Source organism: Gallus gallus, chromosome 3 (genome assembly GCF_016699485.2).
Source record: "Gallus gallus isolate bGalGal1 chromosome 3, bGalGal1.mat.broiler.GRCg7b, whole genome shotgun sequence".
In the NCBI taxonomy this organism is placed as follows: Eukaryota; Metazoa; Chordata; class Aves; order Galliformes; family Phasianidae; genus Gallus; species Gallus gallus.
In genome coordinates this window covers 16,861,371-16,884,041 of record NC_052534.1, presented here as the reverse complement: position 1 = coordinate 16,884,041, position 22,671 = coordinate 16,861,371, and the positions used below count along the sequence as shown (strand labels likewise).

At 44.3% G+C, this 22,671-nt stretch overlaps 2 protein-coding genes and 1 long non-coding RNA gene across 8 annotated transcripts in view; 1 reads left to right on the top strand and 2 right to left on the bottom strand.

Annotated features, from left to right (window-relative positions):
* Window positions 1–4,359, bottom strand: part of TMEM63A (transmembrane protein 63A) — a 28,980-nt gene extending 24,621 nt beyond the window's left edge. The window contains exons 1-4 of one of the 5 annotated variants that reach the window (XM_015283912.4): window positions 4,265–4,359; window positions 3,464–3,577; window positions 2,387–2,583; window positions 209–288 (exon numbers count right to left, since the gene is read on the bottom strand). In XM_015283912.4, the coding sequence (XP_015139398.1) occupies window positions 209–288; window positions 2,387–2,572 (266 nt within the window). In that variant the 5' untranslated portion in view covers window positions 2,573–2,583; window positions 3,464–3,577; window positions 4,265–4,359. Of the gene's footprint in view, window positions 1–208; window positions 289–2,386; window positions 2,584–3,463; window positions 3,578–3,915 lie in introns of all 5 variants that reach the window. The other 4 variants (XM_015283911.4, XM_015283913.4, XM_419384.8 and 1 more) reach the window with 4 other exon arrangements.
* A 96-nt stretch (window positions 4,360–4,455) lies between these two features.
* Window positions 4,456–19,767, top strand: LEFTY1 (left-right determination factor 1). 2 transcript variants are annotated; one of them, XM_015283617.4, is made up of 5 exons: window positions 4,456–11,215; window positions 15,633–16,850; window positions 17,336–17,567; window positions 18,305–18,544; window positions 18,706–19,763. In XM_015283617.4, exons 2-5 carry the CDS (start codon window positions 16,484–16,486, stop codon window positions 19,043–19,045), a joined length of 1,179 nt encoding a protein of 392 aa, XP_015139103.2. In that variant the 5' UTR covers window positions 4,456–11,215; window positions 15,633–16,483; the 3' UTR covers window positions 19,046–19,763. The 2 variants fall into 2 exon arrangements, with proteins under 2 accessions (XP_015139103.2, NP_990095.3); NM_204764.3 differs by lacking the exon at window positions 4,456–11,215 and having other exon boundaries at window positions 16,531–16,850; window positions 18,706–19,767.
* On the bottom strand, window positions 18,660–22,170 carry LOC121110400. Its single transcript, XR_006938961.1, has 2 exons — window positions 22,110–22,170; window positions 18,660–21,493 (listed from the first exon to the last, which is right to left on the bottom strand). It is a non-coding gene; the product is annotated as an uncharacterized LOC121110400 (long non-coding RNA).
* Window positions 22,171–22,671: the final 501 nt, after the last annotated feature.

The window sequence follows — 22,671 nt, the reverse complement described above, 5'->3', positions numbered from 1 at the left end:
ACAGTTTTCAAACTGACACTGCAAAGAGGAACTTGCAACAGAACATACTTCAAACAAAGTAGCAGGATTACATTTTTAACAAGTATATGTATGCGATTACCAACATCTAACTGATACAAATTCACTTAAATTAAGTCCTGCTTAACTCCACTGCTTCCACGTTCCCCAGTAGGTTTCAACAAATCAATCTGATTGCATATCTTTTTACCATTCAGCTTCTGACACAAGAGCAACGCGTCCGTAGTCCCAGAATCTCTTCCTTATAATGGAAAACAACAATATTAAAATCTAGAAGATAAAAACAGAGATTTTTATATTCCATTTTGTAATCATCTTTCTTGGGTGCATAAGTACTGTCAAAAAAACCCCGCTGTCCTAGCTCTTAAACCAGCTACCGCGTGTTAACGGCCCCAGTGGCGATCACACTACAAAGTCTACCAGGACCAAAGGACCAGAAGAGCTACCTTCCTGTTCTCATTTATGAAGGAATTCTGAATGTCGTATTTCTAAACTGAATGCATATTCAGATTTGTGAAAGACAGGAATTCAAAGCTTTCACATATACATATTTACTGTTTTCCTTTACTTGCACCCAGAACTATGATGGAAGACTTCCAATGCAGTTTTTTTATTACTTTTTATTTAACATTAACATAACTGGCTGTAGGTATTTTAACTGTTTTCTCCAGAATTATTTTATATCCTACTCAGTAATAAGTAATACATTAGTACAACTCATAAAACCCAGAAATGTTATTTGACCTCTCCAGTTTTTTTTTCTTCCTTCCAGTATGTTCCTTTTTTGAAAAAGTCTAAGTAAAAAAAAAAAAAATAAGCAATGTATTTCACAGATGTTCTTCTTAAAAAAAAAAAAAAGACAGTACTTGCTCTGTAAGAGGCAGAACTACCAAGGCCTGTTTTCCATGCACACGTTAACATGTACACCCCCACCTTCCAGCCCCTCCTACATCCCATACCTGTTTGGCCAGAAAGTAGTGCCAGTGATGTAACTTATCTCATGCTATGTAAGCACCGAAGGGTCAGCCAGGATGCATGTCAAGATTACCCAGCTAACTTCCGCATTTCGCAATAAATAAAGCTTTCTTACAATAACCTTCTCCCCAACAGGAAATAAAAGTTGAGATCCTTTTCCTTTATCTGTCCATTAAGCTTCATGCAATTCATAAATTTCAGGATGCCAAATCCTCTATAGACTAAGACAACTCAGGTTTAAATTGGCTAATATGTTCTCCAGCCATTAGAAGGAGGAACTGACAGGCAAAATGGGTGGATAATGCAACGCTTAAGCCTCACTTCCTCAGGAAACCAGGCTAGAAATAATATTCAAAAACCCATCAACTGGTAGTTATTAAAGAGATCTGCAATAAACATGTCATAAACATAGGAGGAGTACAGGAGTTGCTAAATAAATTGCAGTACTCAGTAGTTGAACAAGAAGTCTTCTGCACTGCAGCTAATTCTTCCTATTTGAGGTGAGGGTGCAATGCAGAGGCTCAGTATCTTTATATTCAACCACAGCTCAGGAAAAAAAAAAGAAAAAACAAGAAAGAAATACCCCCAAACAATCTGACAAAATCTTATTAAATGCCACTAAATAATTTTCAGGTACATCTCCTAGTTCTTACAGAACTACCAGTTCAGACCTCACACAGGTGTTTTTAAGTTTCCTCACATGGCTTTCTAGAATTTGGGAACTGTGATCCCTTCAGTCTGATTTTATTATCAGAAACCTCATTTATCATGCCAATTTGCCAGTCTACAGCTCTTACTTTTTGTAGTGGCTTAAGAACACTGAGACCAAATTCATCAAAATAACCAAAAATGTTATGGGAATCCCAGGCCTGCCTTAGCAAACTACTCAATTTCTTCCTTTTACCCAGACTGAGCTTAGTACACTATTTCTTTGACTGTTTCATGAAATCTAATTCAAACATTCGGGAAGTGACCTATTTTCCATATTGCAACTTCTCTTGCAAAACAATCAGGACACATTCCTCTGGACAAGCAATTTAGCGATGGCATTCCCTTACCAAAAATATACCCAAGAGTAAGGGAAAAATTAAGACAAAACATAGAAGTTTGAGTTACCACTTTGAAGACCACCATGAAGTACAGACCCAATCATACTGCACTCTTCCTACATTTATACATCCAACATACAGTTCACATACAGGTGGGATGACAGCGTCACTGTTATTAATACTTGAAAAGGGCCTTGATGTTCCCAAGGTGGCCTTAGCATATTTGTTATTTTTGATTATTTCTAGAAACAAATCACTACCCAATAAACCCAGAACCCAGCACAATTTGTAACTTTTGAGAAGGCCCCAGTATTTTCAATATAAAAAATAGAAACCGGGCTTACAAAAAAGCAAGTGACATCAAGCAGCAAGACAGTTGGGATTCCACCAAAAGTTACTCCCTGGAGCACCGTGCTGCCCCGGGCAGTGCTGTAGCAGTACGTCTCATTTGTTGAGTTGAAAAGTCCACTTCTATTCCAGGAATAGGCCAGATGAGAACGTCCAATACCCAGAAAGAAGACAGGGCTCATCTTGTCTTTCCCTTAATTAAAAGAAAAGAAGCAACCACATGAAAAGCCTGCTTGATATTTGCAAGATGTACTGTATTACTAGAACAGAAAGCACAGAAAGATTCAACAGGGAAACTACTTTGGAAAAAATAGTCATATTTGACAATGACTCCTCTTTATCTGGGAAGTACTTTCGCAGTAATTGATAGACTCAGTTGTAGGCAGTGCCCAAGTGAGAATGCCTGATATCAAACTGATCCCACCCTCTACAGACACCTGAGGAAAGCTACTGAAGAGCACAGAAACTTTTCCATCATCTAATCCGTAACATTAAACTACTTATTTGAGGCTGGACTCTGACTGTAGGAGTAACACAGGGCGCTAGACATTCTAACACATTATAGCAGTTCAAATACTTTGTTCCTAGTTGATAAGCATGTGTGACCATACTGGCTTGTAAATGTCAAGGCCTTGAGATCATTAACAAAATTGTCACTAATTCTCCTGAAAAGAATTACTACACAAATACATTCCTCTTTCTCTGTCCTTTGGATATTGCATGTTTTCCTTTTTGATAGGAGAATTTAGCTAAGAGAACAGCACAGTGACTACAGTACATTGTTAACACAAAAGAATATTTTCCTTTTTCTAAGAGAACAGCCATTTATCTCATTTTATTCAATTGACTTGTTCAAATTATTTAGTAGACAACAAGACCACACCAGACTCAGCTACTGATACAAACACCTTCTTTTACTCAGCACATACAACTGCCCACTTATTTTGAGGCTTTCAGCTTCAAGCATTGCTTTTCTTGGACCTTATAAACATGATAGTTCTTATCTACTTTGGACAAAAACATGCTCCATGTAGAACACGCTTCTGACTGATAAATTCATAAAGAAAGCATACCCCAAAAAGCTCTATCCTTTGAAATCAAAGACCGTAGGTCCTCATCACAGGCCTAGGTGCACTACTTTGGGGATATCACACCTCTACAAGAAGGCTGCACATGACAGAGCTATTCTGGAGGATGTAAATGAAATAATATGATAAACCACAAGGTCTCCTTTAAAACAGAAACAAAACAAATCCAAAACCACCAAACATAGAACAGCTAGCATGGAGAATGCTCCACCCAAACCAGAATTTACTCAGTGTTAGGCTGCATGAAGCTGGGAAGAAAAAGGCAGCCTTTGTCCCAGCTGCAAGTGTACTGCAAAGATACACATCTGACTTGTGCTGTGAACCTGTTCTTGCTTTCTAAGAAATTCAGTGCAGACAGAAGAGCAGTTTTTAGCATACTGCGGGACCTTCCATTACATCAATCGCAGAGACCGCGGGTTAACACGGAAGCAACGCACCCAGATCATCACATACGGTTTCCGATTTTGCAAGCTTTAACGTTTAAACGAGGTAGCTGTTGAGAAGATAACGAGAAAAGCAACACCTCCTCCAGGTGGAGCTGCGCGGCGACAGCCCAACGAGAACGAGACCTCGCAGGGAACGCGAGCACCGAGACCCGCGCTGCTCCCTCTGAGGGGCTGAGGGGAGCGGTCAGCACCCGCCCCAATCCCACGGCCGCCCCTCAGGGCTCGGCTCGGCTCGGCTCGCCCTCTCTCCCGCCCCGTGGCCGCCCCTCAAGGCTCGGCTCGTCCTCTCTCCCGCCCCGCGGCCGTCTCACACCGCCCCTACCCGCCCTCCACTCTCTACCTTTACTGCCTCGACCTCGCAGCCCCCTGCCCTCCCTCTGTCGCCGCACGGCCCCGAGTTACCGGCCCAAGCAACAAGTTCCCGTCCCCGCGCATGCGTGCCGCCCCGCGCCCAGGCTGGTGGCCGCCGTGAGGCAACGGGCGGGGCGGGAAGCGGCGGCAGCCGTTGGTCCCCGCGTTCCCTGGCGGAGCAGCGCGGCGGGCGGGCTTTGCTTCCCGACTGCGGCCGCCTCCTTATTCGTGTTTTGCAGAGCCTGAAGCGCTGCCTTCAGAGAAGGAACGATACAGGAAAATCATGAGGGGAAGCTGCTCTTGCTTTCATGATCTCTTTCTTCTGTAACGCTGCCAAAAGTATCACATGACAATTGGGAGATAAAGTCACCCGCTTTCACTCAGCGAGGCTTCATTTTAGCACAGGACTTGCTTGGCTCAGGGTTTCTTCCCAGACAGCAGGGTCAGCTAAAGGCTTTCAGGTGGAGGCCGGGGTCTGACAGAATTGCCTTTAATACATCAGAAGCCAAGTCTTCCTCTTATCTAACACCAATGGGTGGTATTCCAATAGTGGCTCACAGCAGTTATTTTAGGCTTTCACTACTTATCTATGAAAAATTTATGCTGCTTCCTAAAGACAGCAATCTGCTGAAGACTCTCTTCAGGGTCACTGCATTTCCCAGCTCCCAGGCTGATCCTGGGCGCAAGCACACAGGTGCCAGTGGAGCAGTCCGTATGCTGGGACAAACAGCTCTGAAAAAAGCTCAATAATAGTAGTAAGATGAATGTCCCATGAAATATTCAAAATCTCTTGTCTCCATGCACCTATAATGACAGAAATAGCATTCAAATCGTGTAAATAGAAAACAAAAAAACAAACAAAAAAAACAAAAACAAAAACAAAAAAAAACGAGACCTAGGGAGTTTAAGTGAATGTGTCTTTGACAGGTCTGGGATAAGACTGATTCCCAGCCATCAAAAAAGACATCCTATCCTTCACAGAAGTTAATTGCTTCCAGCCAACAGACCAAAACAGAGTGTGACAAGGCCTTGCTGTCCACTGCTTCCCTACCCTTTATTTCTGTGTTCTCCTAACAGTCATTTGATATCTGGCACTGCCACCTTCATTGTCTCCCATTTCTGCATCCTGCACCCTCAGCTGACATGACTGACTTTGATGGGCAGCAGGTACCTGTGGAAGGAGAAGGTTATGAAGAAAATTAATGGTTCAGAGGGATGCAGAGAAACTGCTTGCTGTAAACTATTTGCATGCAGCTTCCACTCTCATGGATGAAGCAGTAGTGGTTTCACAATTGGTGATCTACCCTAAAAACAGTCCAAACCGTCAGGGCATTGGAAGGTTCATTCTCATTTTACACTATTAAAAATCTCCGGCCAACACTCAGTCATCCACTGATTTTTATGTTTTAAATAAATTAACACTGGAGCTGCTTAAAAGACAGCAGCTCCTCCCGCTGGCAATCCCACTCCTTCCTCTCCGTGTGTACGTGTTCCAACTGCATTTCTTTGGTGTCTGCATGCATGTCCGCAGCTTGTGGCTGTACATGTGCTGTGTGCCTTCTCCCACTCCATCTGGCAAAAAGGGAAAAAGTCCCAGTTATACACAACAACAAAGAGAAATCTCAAGTTAGAATTATTTCATAATTCTCCTAGCAGCTGCATAGTACATAATCTGGGACTCTAAATTGGCCATAAACATTTACATTAGATAGAAAATGAAACAAAAATCCTCACTGTAAAGGGGAGCTTAAAGAGCTCAGATTCACTGCTGGAATAAAGAAATTCCATTATTGTTGAATGTTCTAAAGCTTTCAACTTAAAAGCACACTCTTTTCTACTTCGGGCTAAGGTGATGGGAAAGTTTGATGTGTTATGGAGTAATTATTCTGTTCTGGCTTTTTCTGAAATAGATCTTCACATGGACAGACTATTTAGAATCAGGAGTTCAAAGTACAATACTTCTCTTTGAAAGTAAATCTTATTTCCTACACTTACTACAGCTCTTATATTTTTAGAACCAAAGTTCACTTGGTTGGTTTTCTCACTGTTTTCCTTAGCTGTTTGTACTTTAGATTTTTGTCATTTTTGTTTTCAGAGTTATGGAGATCTTGCTATGGCTGGGCTGCCTTATTCTGCAGTATAAAATAGGTGATGTTCAGTGGACTTGACATCATAATCTTGACATTCTTTGTTCTGAAGACTTTTGCCCAGCTGCAAAATCATTTCTCTTTCTCAGAAGAGTAGCACCAAGCTTCTGTAATTTGTTTTTTCCTTCTCCTCTGTCTAGACAGGCTCTTTAGCTAAGTGGTGCGATTTTGTTTATCTCTAATTTCAGCAGCAGAGTCACATTTCCCTCCTCCCTCCCTCTTGTAAATAGGGATTTGTTTACCACTGTCTGTTCTCTTGGTGACAAAAGCCACATACTGTCATTAGTTAGCAAACATTTAATTACACTGCTAGAGCAGATGGAAGTCCAGCCTCAGGACCTAGGGAGCAGGTCCTCAGAATTTAAAATTCTTCCATCTTTGTTGTATTTCCCACCCTCCATAACCACTTCACAGCTCCTTAGCACTGAGTTGAACAAGTGTGCAGGGTATTTACGCTTACTCGTGGGACTCCTGCCTTGCATGAGTAAGACAAAGGTATTTCGTTAAACGTCCTTATGGCTGAAGAGCAGAGCTGTCACTTTCCGTTCGATTTATCTCAGCAGGGCTTCCCTTGATGGGTGAACTTTCAACAGGACATCAGTAGTCTCTGGGCCATGAGTATGAGGTGGCCTGATGCTTTACCATGCGTGGCAGCTCTTCACAGGGTTACAAATTCTGCTCTCTCTGAAGAAACCCATCAGCCCAGCTTGCTGTTCCTTACCTATTTGCTTATTCAAATCAGTCTTAATGGATTTAATTCAGGTTTCTAGCCTTGCAGCTCGTTGCTACCTTTTAATCTTTGCTTTCATCTTACAATCTGTTTACAAGCCTCAATATACCAAAGGATTTAGGTTGGGCGTTATGGAGTCTTCCTCTGAAACCCTGAGCATTTATATGTGCACAGTAAAAGCAGAAAAATCTGGACGGAGAGATGGATTTAAATGAACTCTAATCATAATACAAATAAGCAAATTTAAGTTAACAAACTTACTTATACTTGATCTCTCTCTTCTCTTTTTAATTCTTTTTTTGGTGCTGCTTCTCTTTCAAAGATAATGTTGATTTTCTAGGTAAAGATAGACTTGTGTTAAGAGTTGAATGTATTTCTACTAATAAGTAGAATTCACTATTATACAAAATATTTAACTAGACATATCTAGCAATGTATGGTAGAAATGTGCCCTGTTTTTCTTTCACATTTTTTGTCAGATAGGAAATGGTAAGTGTGGTGTTGGTGTGGATGGTTGAACATATTCATTTTTCTCATGATCGAGTTATTTTTCACGTTATATTTGCATGAAAGTTGGAATTATATTGAAATATACAAGTAACTGCAGTCTGAAGCAGCAATACTGAAAAGTACATGAGAAATGTACAGGGGTAAATGTATTCCGATTACGATGTGGGGTTTTTTTCATTAAAAATGGATTTATTAAACAGTGAAGTATTGTCCCTGTTCTGTGCATTGAGCTCATTGTTTTTTATCATCCTAATCATGTGTAAGCAGGAGTCTCTGGGTGTGTTCCTGGACTTCTGTAATGATACCTTAGCTGGGAGCACTGCCAGACCCAGCCATGCCATCTGCCAAAGCTTGCTGTAGCCCTGTCTGGACCAAGACACACCTATGACTTGCCCATGGACAATACATGGAATTCCCCATCACTCACCTGAGTGCAGCATGAGATTTCAAACCTTTGTTTTGTGGATAGGTGCAGCTATGGATAATCTTTTGCTGATATGTAGGAAATCTAGGTTTATTACTAGCACGTGGAAATGAAACTACTGTTGATGTGACACATTTTGGTATAAAAATAGGATGAGGAGACATGAAATATGGATGACGTCATTGTTTTCTGCCTATACATATTATGTTAATGCCTATCCATGCATTGACCCTGTTAATTTGTCTGAAGGGATTTAATGCATGGGTAGTGTAGCATTACCTATAATTAAGGTGGCTCCAAGAGAGAGGAGAATGGAGAAACCATCTGTCACAACCTGGTCTTTTCCACTGAAGAGGACTGCACCTGGCCCAGTGTTTGATTTAGGTGAAACAGAAGGCAGGTGTATTTATCCCCAGTATAATACTACAAACCATTTATGGATCCTAGTGCCTTGCTTTTCCTGGACACAATGTATGTTAGCTTTTGCAATGTGGTCTAGTGTTCTTGCCTCTGAGCTCAGCAGCTGTCCTGACCACACGAAGCAACTCCTGTTGCAACAGCACTGGGATGAGACCCGGGCAGACATTAGCATTCTTTTCCTTGAGCAGAAAGCTGGGCAGTTGCTTACATAGTAGCCAAACAGTGCTCCGGGAGATGTAACACCTTTAAATATTGGAGGGCTGAGACCTGTATCACCAAGATGGGCTTAAATGGACTGTCTTGTCAACCAACCTCTTAAATTCTTTTTTTTTAATGAGAATAGATGTGAAGAAGAACATTTTCCTTTATTTTTTTATTTTTTAAACACTACTCAGTTTGACAACTTTGAGCAAGCTGGTCATCAAACTGGTCCATCTGCTTCATCCACTCTGTATCTGCAGTCCCTGGCTTTCATCCCGAGGAACTGGGCTTCAAGGCCCTCATCCCGGCCCTGCCTGGCCCACTGGCCTGGTTTGCCCTGAAAGTCAGCATCAAGCACACTGCTTGGCCATTTAGAAATGTCCTTTACCATATTTTCAAGTTCTCAAAAGCTTCAGTCTTAATATAGATAGTTATGTTTTAAATAAGTATGTTTTCAAAATAATAATATATTTAAGTGAAAATCTAGATTAAATAATTTTTGAAAGGACTTTTAAAATGAGTGATCTTTATTTTCCTTGGGCAGAAATTTCCCCTTCCAACTCCTGGATTTAAATACGAAAAAAAAATCCAAATACAGCCTGTGAGAATTTCAAAGAGCTTTAATTTCATTTGCTAACTCAAAGCCAAGCTGAACAGCTGAACTGAGAGTTACACTTCACAGCATCTTTGTCCTGCCTGGGAGTTTGCACCAACAGTTATCTCTGTAGATTTGTGTGACTCAGCTGTTAGGCCTGATCTGTTAATTTAAGGGCTTGGTTTTGCAAAGAGCTCGGAAGGACCCCATCAAACTTGGCACTGCAGCAGCGGCTCAGCTCCTTTGCACATCCATGCCACGGTGTTTGAGCATGGGGGGCACTATTGGCAGCAGGATGATCATGGTGAGCCCATGCAGGGGGTCAGGTGCAAGTGTGCAGAGCCAATTGGTGACAGGATGCCAAGTGTCTTAAGCAGGAAGCCGTGAAGCTGTTGCGGTGACAAACAACCATGAGCAAGGGCACTAGGGCTACATCCATATAGAAAGGTCCTGCAGCCTGGGCCTGGCTTGAGCAGGGCTTGGCTGGGAGGTGGGGGGGTGCAGCCTCCGCATTCATCCTTTCTTACAGCTCCTTTTTTTGTGATGATTTTATTTCCCCTAATCTTTATTATTATTATTATGTTTTTCTGTTTTTCTCCTTTCAAATGTACGCAAAGGGTATAAAGGTATTCCTTCACACCCATTCCAGCTATGGAAACAAGACATGTATAACATTGCTTCATGAGTGTGTGTCTGAGCTCTGTAAAAACAGAAAGCCATGTCTTCGCTGAAAGCTGATCTTAAATACACTGCTGATCTATGGACCACTGGAGAATTTTCTACCCTGTAAATACACAGTAGCAGATGGCAAGAGCTATATTGTTCACTTAACTAATATAGTTTATGTACAGAACTTAAGTCTACTGGTGATTAGAGTTTTGTTGATAGAAGCTGTGGTTGGCTGGTACCTTTGAAAATCAGGTTATTTATTTTGGTGTCTAAATGGGGACTTGAAAATATTGGCCAAAGCATTTTGCTCAAGGTCATTATACTGACTCAGGGACAGAACTTGGAGGAAAACCTGGATCACTTCCATTCTCCTTTCCTCTTCATATATTCTGAACAGCTTCAGTAAAGTATGTGCTTATATGTGCAGATTATATATCAGATTATAGTGAGGTGAGGGATGAGAATTAATCCAGGCAGTTACAAGTAGATTCCAGAGTGAGACAGGCTCCAGGGCAGGAGGAAGGTCTGTATCCCATTGCAGCACTGGGGCAGGCTATTCCTGCTTTCACAGAGCCTTTCATTTTGCACTTTCTGGATCAGTTCCTGGCGCTGCCCCACACGTAGGTGTACGCAAATAGCTGAGAGGGTCAGTGCAAGCTGGTACTGCTGCTCAGAGCCCCAAGGAGAATAGACCTGTAGTCTAAGGCCCAAGATAACAGACCGCTCTGTAGAAGAGCGAGGCAGCTTGATCGTAGTTCTTGTGTGCTGTAGTTCCTGTGATGATTAGGAAGGGTTTTGTATGTCAGTATAAGACCACAAATTTATTTATCAAATTATCACAGTGTGAGTATTTCTCAGAGGATGTGAATTCATGTCAAGAAACCAGTTCCTATCCACTTTTCCTAGGAAACAAGACAACTGTGCTTTGCAGTTGCTGTGGTTTGTGTACCAGTTTCAAGACAAGCCCAGGCAATAGCATATTTCCACATTCCACCATGCATCTGAGCCTTTGAGTATTTAAGTTAGCATATATAAAAGCTTTCCAGCCTGGGAAGATAGAATTAAGCTGAGAGTGAGCCAAGTGGTGCACTCTCCAAAGCGTTTGGGGAGACAAATTTCCAACTCTGTTGCACAGTGTGATTTTTACATCTCCTGCACTGGCCTTGCAGAACCTGGGCTTTATTGAAAACGTCATTTTCCTGTAGTCTGCCGTTGGAGTGTTCTAACAGATCTGGTCAAACTGAGTAAGTATTTCAAAAGAATTCCAGGTTATTTACATCTCCGCTCTGCTTGCAGTAATGGATATTTAGTTTTGTTGTCAGAGGGGTAAAATATTCCTATTTTAGAGTCCAAGCAAAAAAAAGAGGGACTAATTTCCTTCAAATCAATGAAAGTTGAGCTTTAATTTCCTTTTTGTGCCTTTGAAAACCTTTTGCAGGTGTATGATTTGCTAAACGACTCTGGGTTCTGTGCTGGTGACTGCTGCAGCTAGCAGTCATGCTGCAGAAATGCACCAAATTTAAGTCACTATATATTCACTGCATTCTTCAGCCTGGAAAGCTTATAGTTATCGTCCTCAAATACATGGCATTTTCTGCAGAATCTTGTGTTGAGCACAAGATTAAGGTTTAGAAATGTATGTGGTTGCTATGTGCAAAAGTTGGCCTTTCCTGTGTTAATGCATTTAAATAAGCAAATGGTTAAATAAGGAAAAACCAAAAACCTGAAGTTCACGTTTCACGCTTTAAGTGGCCTGGCCAAGTGTGGCTAGATTCCCTTTTAAAATCAAATGAATCCAATGCATCTCGCAGAGCCCTGCAGTATGAATGCTAAAAGGATTAAGGCTAGTTAGACCACGCCGCTTTATTTTGCTCTTTACAAGGGCTGTGTTAAATCCAAGACTTTATACCCTTTGTTTGCACAGATATGGCTACATGGCAGGAAATTACATAATTTAGCCTCTGCCATGAAGAAAAATACTCCTTTGTGTTCTGCTTTGGAGTCAAATACACAAAGAACTGTATTTGCTCTCATTCTTTCCTACCGAAATCTTTTTCATTAAAAAGAAACAACATACAAGAATGGTTTAAAAAACACTCTAACAATAATATAAATATTTAAATGCAAACAGCCTTGTAGTAACTGCTTGAAAAAGGCACCTGACCCACACACCCCTTTCTTAGCACTGCAGCACTGTTTGGAGGCAAAAGAAAATCAGGGGCTATTGTAGTATTGCTTGTTATGGGACTCTCAAAGCTCTCCACGATCTGGACAGAAAGGGAATGGAATGAACAGCGTAAATAAGAAATCAGCATAAAGAGCAAAGAGCTCGGTAGGTTTGAAAAATGAGTTACTATTAACCACTTGAAGTCTTTTAACAGAGATAAAATCTTTTAAAATGCATTGGGAATACTCTGTAGCCCTTTATGTCCACGCTCAGAAGAGTTGGCAGAACTTTCTGAAGAGAAAGAAATAGCACTGTACGATGCAAAGTTTGCAGCCAAGTCAGCCTGGCTCTTTCTGTTTTAACAGAATGGATGTTAAGCATCCAGATGAAGGTCTATGATCTGATCTCTATCATTATTTTTAAATTGGTTTTAAATGTTGACTCTCCTGACCCCACCAAAACGCCCAGTGGCTCACCCAGGGCCAGACAGCAGCTGTGGAGGTACTGCTGGACACATTCTGAATTCCACTTCATCAGCCTTTCCATAACAGAGATAATGTGCTGTTAGCTTCGAGGACAAAAGCCACGTGCAAGTGATTATTTTGAAATGGAACCCATCTAGTGTAAAACCTGCTGACATGCAACAGCCCCAGCGTCACCACAGCAGCAGATGTTACAGATGGAAAACAACTTCTGCCAACGTATTTGCTAAGGCACCATCCACGTTAGTGTTAAATATTTCTGTGAGGTCTAGTGGAAAGCTTTGGGCAATTACTCCACTGTTTATCAGATGTATCGAATTAGTGAAGTCTAAAGTATTTATCGGTTCTATCTTGTGCTCTCTGCCCAAACTATGGCCTAATTTTGTCTTTTATCTCACACTGTTTCTTCTTTTTGTGATTTTCTATGCAAGAAACATTCTTTTTCTTTTTCCTTTTCCTTTTATTTTTCCCTTTCCTTTTCCTTTTCCTTTTCCTTTTTCTTTTTTTCTTTTTCCTTTTCCTTTTCTTTTTCCTTTTGCACTAAACCAACACATTGCTATTTTGCATGTCAGCTCACCACGTGTAACAGAAGAGGTTAGATTTAGTTTTCCCACTTCTTGGCCTTTCATCTCCATGTTCAGCCTGCAGAGGAAAAGCATCTTCCAGCACAGTTAGCAGCATGAATTATTCAGCTTTCGTTAACATGTAGTTCATAATCTTTCTGCCTTTGCAGCTTCTCCTGCTAATAAAGTACAGCCTCTGGAATACAGCATTCTGCTCTCTTTGAGTGGGGAAAAAGTGACTGGCATTCTCTTTTTCACAGCAAAGGAAGAAAGAACATTCAGAAAGAGCATATACATTTATTAGAAAAAGTATGTGGTGTTCCTACAAAATAGTGGTAGCACATAGTCCTGCCCCAGCTACAAATAAAGCACAAATGAGGACAGCAGGGAGGAGGCTGCTGGAAGGACAGAAAAAGTTGTATTTAAACAGTTGTGTTTGCTTTTCTGTAGGAAAAAAATATCTCAGAGAGCTCTTTTCTGCCAGAACACTGGCACTTTGCAAATGCTGCCAACACATACCCTGTGAGCAAGCCAGCTGACATCAGCTGACCAAGAACATGGTGGGACTTTGTCTTTGTCAGGGCTGTTTGACCAGGACAAGCCCATTAGTAAATGCAGGAGCCTACTTAAGGAAGATGTGTTGCAAGTCAATGGGAACTAAGTTGGGTAGCACCACAGTAATGGAAATTATGTACCTGAGCTCAAGATCAGACCAGGTTTGCAATCTCTCTCCCAAATTAAGTGGAGTTTTTACTATACTGGATACTTTGTGCGGTAAATGCACTCCTGGCATAAGGGAATGCCATTCACCACCAGCATTTGCATGAGGGAACCCAACAGGACATGACCTGTAAGGTATTTTGGATACAGCCAGTTTAGCATCATTGAGCAGACCCTGTGCAATCATCTCACCAAGAACCAAACCACTTCCACCCAGTGCTGCCCAGACACTTCAAGGAGGAGAGTGAGGCTTTCCCTGCCCTTCTCTCTCTGCATAAAGGCAACAACAAATCCCAAGGCTGCCTCCCTGGCAGGGAGTGCATTGCTGTCCCACAGCCATGCATGCACAAAGGGACTTGAGATTGAAAAAAGACTCATAAACAGAACCTCTGCTTGTATTCTTCTTTAACATGGCAAGTTCACACCTGTATCTCAGCATTATTCTTTTTTACCACACTTCTAGACCCCAAAGGACACTGATTTGGTTAAAAAAAAAAAATAAAACAGACCAAAGTCAGGACAGAGATGTGTTCCAGTCTCCCTATGGAAAGTCTGCTGAACAAATTAGGATGTCTCTTGGAGCAGATAAAAACTATGGCCTTTCACATCACTCAAGCAAAAGCCATTCTAGTATGGGCCCAACTGTAATATAGCAGAACTATGTTCGTGAGAATTCAGTTCTTGGAAAATCAGATCCTCACTGATGCACTGCAAATGTGTTTGAACCATTCCTGTTTCACAGGATAATAGCCATGTAATTTGGCTAACCCTTTCACACTTTCTCTTTTAACTCGTTAGATTGATTTACCAAAAATCATTGCATAGATATGCCCAGTAAGTATCTTAGAGATCTGTTTGAAACTAGCTAAAAGCTTAAATGTGGAGGTTCTCTCTTCACTGCATCCAGGCTTTCATTAAAACTGTAAGTTCCTCAGACATGATGCCCTGCAGCCCCCCATAAATCCTCTGCTTGACGCCCTGAATGCACCATGGAGGCTCTAATACACATTACCCAAAAAGAGCTACTATAAAATTCCTGACCTTTTCTTGTTTGTGTGACAAAAGGAGAATGGCAGCTCCACCAATTGGACCAGCTAATCACCCTCCTGTGAAAAGCCTACAATCCACATCCTCTGTTTTCTTCTTAGCTGAACTTCCACTGCATTTGCTCAATAATTTTTTTATGTGTGAAGTCCATAAATCACCATCCAATACACATAAGACAAGGGAGAGATTTCATCCTGGTAGTTCCGATATCAGCCGCAGGAGAAGTCACACCTTGGATCCAGAAGTGCTGGGTACAGTGCTGTCCTCAGGCATTATCATCTCTTGCATGCAGGTTTATTTGAGCAGCCCTCGCTATAGAGCAGGAGCAATCACTTGAGTAAAGATGAAATGGACAGGTAAATGTTTACAGGATACTTTCTGCAAAAGGCTCAACAGGCAGAACAGGCAGTACCACAGGTGCTCAGTCAGGCTCTCTCAGAACCTTTGCCCTCCTCCTTGCCCAGGAAGGCTGCCTCAACTCACACTGCCTCCAGTGGGAGCTGATCTACACCGGGAGCTTTTGTAAGAGCTCAATACTTCGGGTCCTGCAGCCACACTTTTCTCAGGACACATCACTCAGCCCATACACTGGGTAAAAATGGTCTGCTTCTTCCTCATTTACAGAGACAGAAGTCCAAAGATCTGTTGATGTTGATGAAAGTATTTTGTACTTATGTTCCAGACATCCTGTGCTTGTTCCTGCTGGAGAAGGATGGGAACTTGCCCCAAATGCCGAACTCCTCAAGAATTTAATTGTTCAAGTTTGACTTTTTCAATTATCTTCTCCTGTTACTGGTTTTAAAAACATGTCAGCAAAGGCCAAGGGAGCCAAGGAACGTCAGGTTTTAAGATTACTTCAAGGCAAACAGCAGCCTCCTGCACCCAGCCTCCCTTCACCTTTGCTCTCCAGAGCCAGATTTCTTTTGCTTTTTGGCACTGTTCAGAACACCAACAATTTTTTGGGGGGTTGTGGAGAAGAAGAGTGGTTTCTTCTGTTCACTGAGAGATTATCTACCTGAAGGTAAAGCCATCTTCCCTTAAGCACAGGCATTATTGAGCGCATATCTAAAATGCCAGGACTGTACCTCTTCCACCTACCTCCCTGTGATCCATAGGCAATGTAAAAGGCCATAACCCATCCAACTACCTTGCTTCAATGCTAGATCATCTATTCAGAGATCTTAGTGGGACCTGCCCTCCCCCCCAGAATTTTAAGTTATTTTGTAATGCCCACCATAAAGGCAGACATTCTGCTGGAGTTTTATTCTCCTGATAGATATTGGCCACCTCAGGCAGCAACTCCACCGATGCATGATGCTGCTCACTCAGGGGATTTTTAGGCAGAAGTTTACAGGGACTTAAAAGAGCAGGGAAAGGTCTTCCCAGTGCAGGAATCTGGGAGCTCCCCTAAACCCCCCATGTCAGCCTGGTGGTACATGGAGGTGTTAAACTGGCATGTGTCTATCAAGGCGGGGGTGAGCCTTTTAAGTCCCCTGCTTCTTCCCCACTTGTGGAATTTGTTGTGCCAGTGGGATGAGGCTGGCTATAAAACCTCTCTCCCACTCCGCAACCAGCGAGTGCACTGCAGCCCCGCTGACATCCCCGTTCCTCCCTGCGAGCCACGAACAGGGCAGGATGGAGGTGAGCTTCACCCGGATGCTCTACGCGCTCTGTCTGGTTGCCATGGCCTGTGCGTTCACCCAGGAAGGGTTCAAAGAAGTGATGCTGAAGCAGCTGGGGCTCTCTGAAGTCCCTAAGCTTCATAAGAGAGATCTGGTGGACCTGGTCATCCCCGAGCATGTGAAGAACAAGTACATCTCCATGCTGAAGCGGCACAGGGGGAAGCGTCGTGCCTCTCCCAGCTTGGCCAGCATCCTGCAGGGGATCCCTGGCAATGCAGGTAACACCCGGGGCAGGGCAAGCCACGGGGAGTGGGGCTGGGGTCAGGCTCTGAGGGGGAGCAGAGTGGAAAAAATCCTTGTACTCCATGACCCTGGAAAAGGGCGGGTGTTGGAAAAACCCAGGTACCCAGGCACATAGCATCCTGGGCAGCAAGGGCAAACACCTGGTCATTGCAGTTCATGCAATTTCCTGGTATCAGGCACGGCGCTGGCACAAAGCGATGCATGCCCTTTGGTGCTTGCTCTATTTAGGATGAATTACGCATAGGAGATTTCTTCGTATTGTCCCCACATTGTGGTTTCAGATCTAGAAGAATTAGTTTATTCGCAAGATATTAAGTATGCATTAGAAAAAGTGTGTTTAGGGGCTGTCTCTGTCACAAGGATCATATTGGAGCATGCAAGCAATGTGCTGTGATGACTGTGGATGAAATGCAGAGGATGGCAATGACAGGCTGTCTTTTTGTCTCTACATCATGGACAGAAGTCTTCTACTCTGACCCCATGCGCCAGAACTTCATCTTTGACATGGAGGGGAGGATACCAAAAAACAGTGAAGTGACAATGGCTGAACTGAAGCTTTTCAAGAAGCCCCTGGACAGGGTGAACCTGCCAGCCAAGCAGCCCCATCGGCCCGTCTCCAATGCCAGGGTCAGCATCTACTGGGTGCAGAGACAGCACGACGGCACAAACAGGACCTCGCTGATCGACTCCCGGTAGGTGGTGGGGAGTGTGGAGCTGATGAGAGCAGACCTTAGTTTAAGGCTGCAAATATGCAAATATGTGTTGAAGTGATGCATTTCTGTGCCAGAGGATAGGCTGTGTCTATAATAATAGAACCATACAGTCAACTATTGAATCATAGAATCACAGAATCACTGAATGGCTTGGGTTGGAAGGGACCTCAGAGATTATCTAGTTCCAACCCTGCTGTTGCAGGCAGGGTAGCAAGACCCTAAATCAGGCACAGAATCAGGCTGCCCAGTTTATAAGCTCCCTTTAAGTACTGGAAGTGCCAAGTTCAGCTGGCTGATGACACAAGCACTAGCGTTGCATATAATGTTGCACTGTGTGAACAAATACCTTGACACAAGGGTTTTTATTTCACCCTTCAGTGCCTGTTAGCCTCGCATGCCTTGTGGGTCCAGAGAGGTTGTGGTGTCTCCTTCTCTGGAGACACACAAAGCATGCCTGGGTGCTTTCCTGTGTGACTGCTGCAGGGAGCCTGCTTTAGCGTGGGATTGAACCAGATGATCTCCAGAGGTCCCTTCCAATCCCTATGGTTCTAAGATTCTTTTAAATAGTTAATTGCTGTGGGTTCTTGCCCAGAGCTGCTCAGCAAGCATTATCATGTGATCAAGGCACATGGCAATGCACAGGAAGCAAATTACTCCACAGCAGAAAAAAAAAAACACCATGAGTTTTGTATGATGGGCTTCTCTCTTCCTGGCAGGCTGGTTCCCATAAGAGAGTCAGGCTGGAAGAACTTTGACGTGACACAGGCTGTGCACTACTGGCTGCGGAACAAGAGGCAGGAGCCAATGGTCCTGCAGGTCTGGATCGAAGGGGAAAGGGTGGGCAGCTATGCTGCAGAGGTTGCCAAGGCCGTGCGCTTCACCTCACAGGATGCTGGAGACAGAGCCGTGGGAAGACCCGAGCTGGTGCTCTACACCCTTGACTTGGAGGACTACGGGTGAGTATGAAACCTGCATCCATGCAGCTTTGCCCCTAAGCTACTGCGCTCACTTTGTTGCCTGAATTTTCAAATGAACCCTGAGCGTGGTCTGAGCTTCCTAGCTCAGGGCTGTGCCATCAGCCTTCCCTATTTCCTAATGTTTCTCCCATTGCACACAGGGGCCCTGGGGACTGCAAGGATGGAGTGCAGGCAGGGAAGTCCACCTGCTGCCGGCAGAAGCACTACATCAACTTCCGTGAGCTCTCCTGGACACAGTACTGGGTCATCGAGCCGGCAGGATACCAGGCTTACAGCTGCCGGGGGGGCTGCCTGCAGCTTCCTGGCCCACTACAGCTCTGGGGGGGCAGGGAGCGTGCCTGCGCTGTGGCCGAGAGCTCCCCGCTCCCCATCATGTACCTGGTCCGGAGGGGCAACCACACTGAGATTGAAGCAACTGAGTTTCCCAACATGATCATTGAGAAGTGCAGCTGCATGGCAGATGGCGCAGCACTTCTGTGAGGGACTGACTTAGGGGAGTAACTGTGCTGCTGGGCCTGGAGGAGGTGCACCTCCCTGCATTTGGTGTGCCTGCCTCTGGGTTATTTCAGTCCCCACCCCAGGGCACTGCAAGCAGCTGCAGGTGAAAGGCAAGGACAGTGATTACGGCCAGGTGCAAAAGTCAAGCTTGGGTTTGGATTTTAGTTCCTTGGTTCCCTGTGCTTTGTACGTTTTGGTCCTTGGCCCCAAGCTGTGTTTGCTGTGGACAGCAGAGCAAAAGCACTTACATGTATATGTTGTACATGCACACATATGCACATGTATCACAAATACACATACATATGTATTGTATACGTGCATATTGTATATATACGCATTTTCTACATACATACATATATGTACATAGAATATTGCCTAGAGCTTAAATGAATGTATATATGTAAGTATGCATTGTATGCATATATCTGTAGATATACATGTACATACAACATTGTCCAGAACTCAAAGGACAGTATTGTTGACCCCTGCACCAAGAATTTGGCACAGTTTTAAGCAGAATTTGGAGTCCTGAAGCCAGTGGACATATTGGGATTTGGGTTTGCTTGCACAAATGATTGTTTATAGAATCAGGTCCTCATTTTTCTGATTGCATATTACAGTTTTTTCAGTTTAGAGCTATTTTTTGTAGTCTTAATTGCTTTCAAAATTAAGTAAACAATAAAATATGATTATTAAAATAGCCACATTTGCTTATAATTATTCCTAGGTGTAAAAGTGGAGAGGAAAAAAGTCTGTAACATTTCTGACTGCATCCCAGCGCCCAGCTAATCAGGCTGAATCAGGGAGGATCATGCATCACTGGTGCTTCTCCCCATGCAGGGTCAGGTGTAATCTCCTTCTGAACAACGTAGAATCACAGAAAACGCTCCTTGAGCGCTGCCACTGGGCTGTGCCCACCGCCCTCTGGGGCAGACCCTGTCCCTCACCCCCAGCTGCCCCTCCCCTGACACAGCTCCATGCTGTCCCCTCAGGCCCTATCGCTGTCACACAGAGCAGAGCTCAGGGCTGCCCTCTGCTGCAGCCACCGTGAGGCCTCCTCTCAGCTCCTCTGCTCTGCACTGAGCAAACCCGGCGGCCTCAGCCACTCCTCACACAACTTTGCCCTTCAGGCCCTTCCCCATCCTTGCAGCTCTCCTTCGGACACTCTCTAGTAGATTTACGTCCCTCCACCCTCAAGCAAGTACTGGGCTGCTGACTGGAGTGTCACTGATGGTAACTGGCTCCTACACCAGTTTGTCTGGCTGCACATGGAGCCTATGGGCCACAGACAAGGCAAACCTTTCCCCCAGTGCCTACTTCCTTGGAGTCCCTCTAGGTGTCTCTGCTTGAGCAGCGGGGTTATTCAAGGTGACTTCAGAGATGGCTCCTTACCTCAAACATCCTGTAATGATATGAAGAGGATTGGATGGGCCTTGGAAGGTTGAGAAGTAAGGTGGCCGTGCCACCCTGCAGGAGGCCAGCTGTGAGTTCACCAGCCATACCTGCCTTCCCCTCGGCTTGTGGATGGGCTGGTACCTCTCACTTGTGTAAATGCTGGTGACAAAATAAATAAATAAATAAATGAAAAAGCATTAAGGGGAAACAAACTAAAAGGCAGGAGCAGAGACTCCCCAGTGGCAGCGCCGGGCACATATCACCAAGGGTGACCTGGGATGAGCCAGGCTGGCCTTGGCCATTTTCTTCTCACAGTTCCGTGGCGTCTTTCTCAATGAGCGTTCAGTTCTGCTTCCTTCCCGCTCAGGAAGGACAGGCCACAGCCGGAACCTCAGCTGTGAGGAACAAAGCGGAACATTTATCTGCACACCACTGGCTCCTGGGGAAGAAAGCGTTTGAACTGGTGTTTGCCTGAGGAGGAAAAGCATTAACCTTGTTGTGTCCCCAGCCCAACCCACACATCCTCCTCCCAGCCTGGGAGGAACTTGTACTGCGGGAGCCAGGAGAGTGGAGGGCCGGCAGCACCGACCTCACCAGCCCATCACTCCCAAATACCACAAGCACAGTATCCACGCTTCATGAGACACACAGCACGTCTCTGCTGAATCACCCTAGCTGGCTTTGTAGTGAAGATCAGCAGGGTGGATGTGGGTCTAAAATGGAGAAGGCCCCCGGGGCTTCTATAGTTCAAACTCGCAGGCAGAAGCTGCAGATGAAGCCCTGCTTCCTCAGGCATCCCCCAGTGCCACAGCAATTATCCCCCAGCCGGTCATCTTCGGCACAGGCAGCAGTTGCTGTGATATCATGCACACGCTGTCTTGCTGCTTTTGTATTGGTACAAGCTGTAGCAGACACAAAGCCTGTCGAGCTGTCATGTTATTCTTCCCACTGGAGCAGCAGCACAACTCCCGAGGAAAGGCAGAACACCTTACATGCATGACAGTAGCTTGTTTCAGCATTAACATTTATGCTTCACTAGAAAGAAAGAATAACAAAGGAGGAGGAGTGCAGTTTTCAAGCCACACAAAATGCCCCTTCCAGCTGAGCTCCGTTGCCCTGTCTGATCCTTCCACATTTTCATCCAAACCGAGGCTGCTGTTCTATTTTCTTTTAAAGTCTATGAGGAGCTGCAGCTTCGCCCTGCTGGTGAGACCTCATTTCTTTTCTGCCTCTTTTTTTTTTCCCCCTTTGCATTTCACAAACTCCTACAAATAACGTCTGACACTTGGCCTCTCAGGGCAGCCTCCTAATTGCTGCTATAAGTAGAAAACCAAAGTCCCAATCCACATCCCAACAGAGGTGATAACCAAAGCAGCTCCTCTGCCCTGGTTGGGAACAGCTGGAGGCCGGGAAAGGGGGACCCAGCATAAACAGACAGGGAGTCAAGAGCCTTTCAGGCAAGTATGTGATCCCTTAAGACTTTGATATTTTTAAGGAACCATCCAATAGACTCAACATCTGGTTTTTACCACACTAACTTAATGTGAAATGAAAAGCCAGCCAACCATAACCTAGGCTGCATCAAAAGAAATGTGGCCAGCAGGTCAGGGGAGGTGATCCTGCCCCTCTGCTCTGTGCTCTGAAACCTCACCTGGAGTACTGAGTTCAGATGTGGAGTCCTCAGTACAGGAGAGACATGGAGCAGCTGGAGTAGGTCCAGAGGAGGGCCACAAAAATGATCCAAGGGATGAAACACCTCCCCTCTGAGCACAGACTGAGAGAGCTGGAACTGCTCAGCCTGGAGAAGAGAAAGCTCCAGGGAGACCTGAGAGCAGCCTTTCAGTACCTAAATGGGAGCTGTAAGAAAGAAGGGGACACACTCTTTAGCAGGGTCTGTTGTGACAGGACAAGGGGAAATCCTTTTAAACTAAAGGAGAGATTTAGATTGGATATAAGGAAGAAGTTTGTTTACTATTAGACTGGTGAGGCACTGGCACAGGTTGCCCAGAGGTGGTGGATGCCCCATCCCTGCAGACATCCATGGTCAGACTGGACGGGGCTCTGAACACCCTGATGGAGCTGTAGGTGTCCCCATTCACTGCAGGGGAGCTAGACTAGATGGCCTTTAAGGGTCCCTTCCAACTCAAACGATTCTATGACCTTGCACTGCATGCAGCATCATCTATAACCACCAGAAGTCCAACAATGTTTAC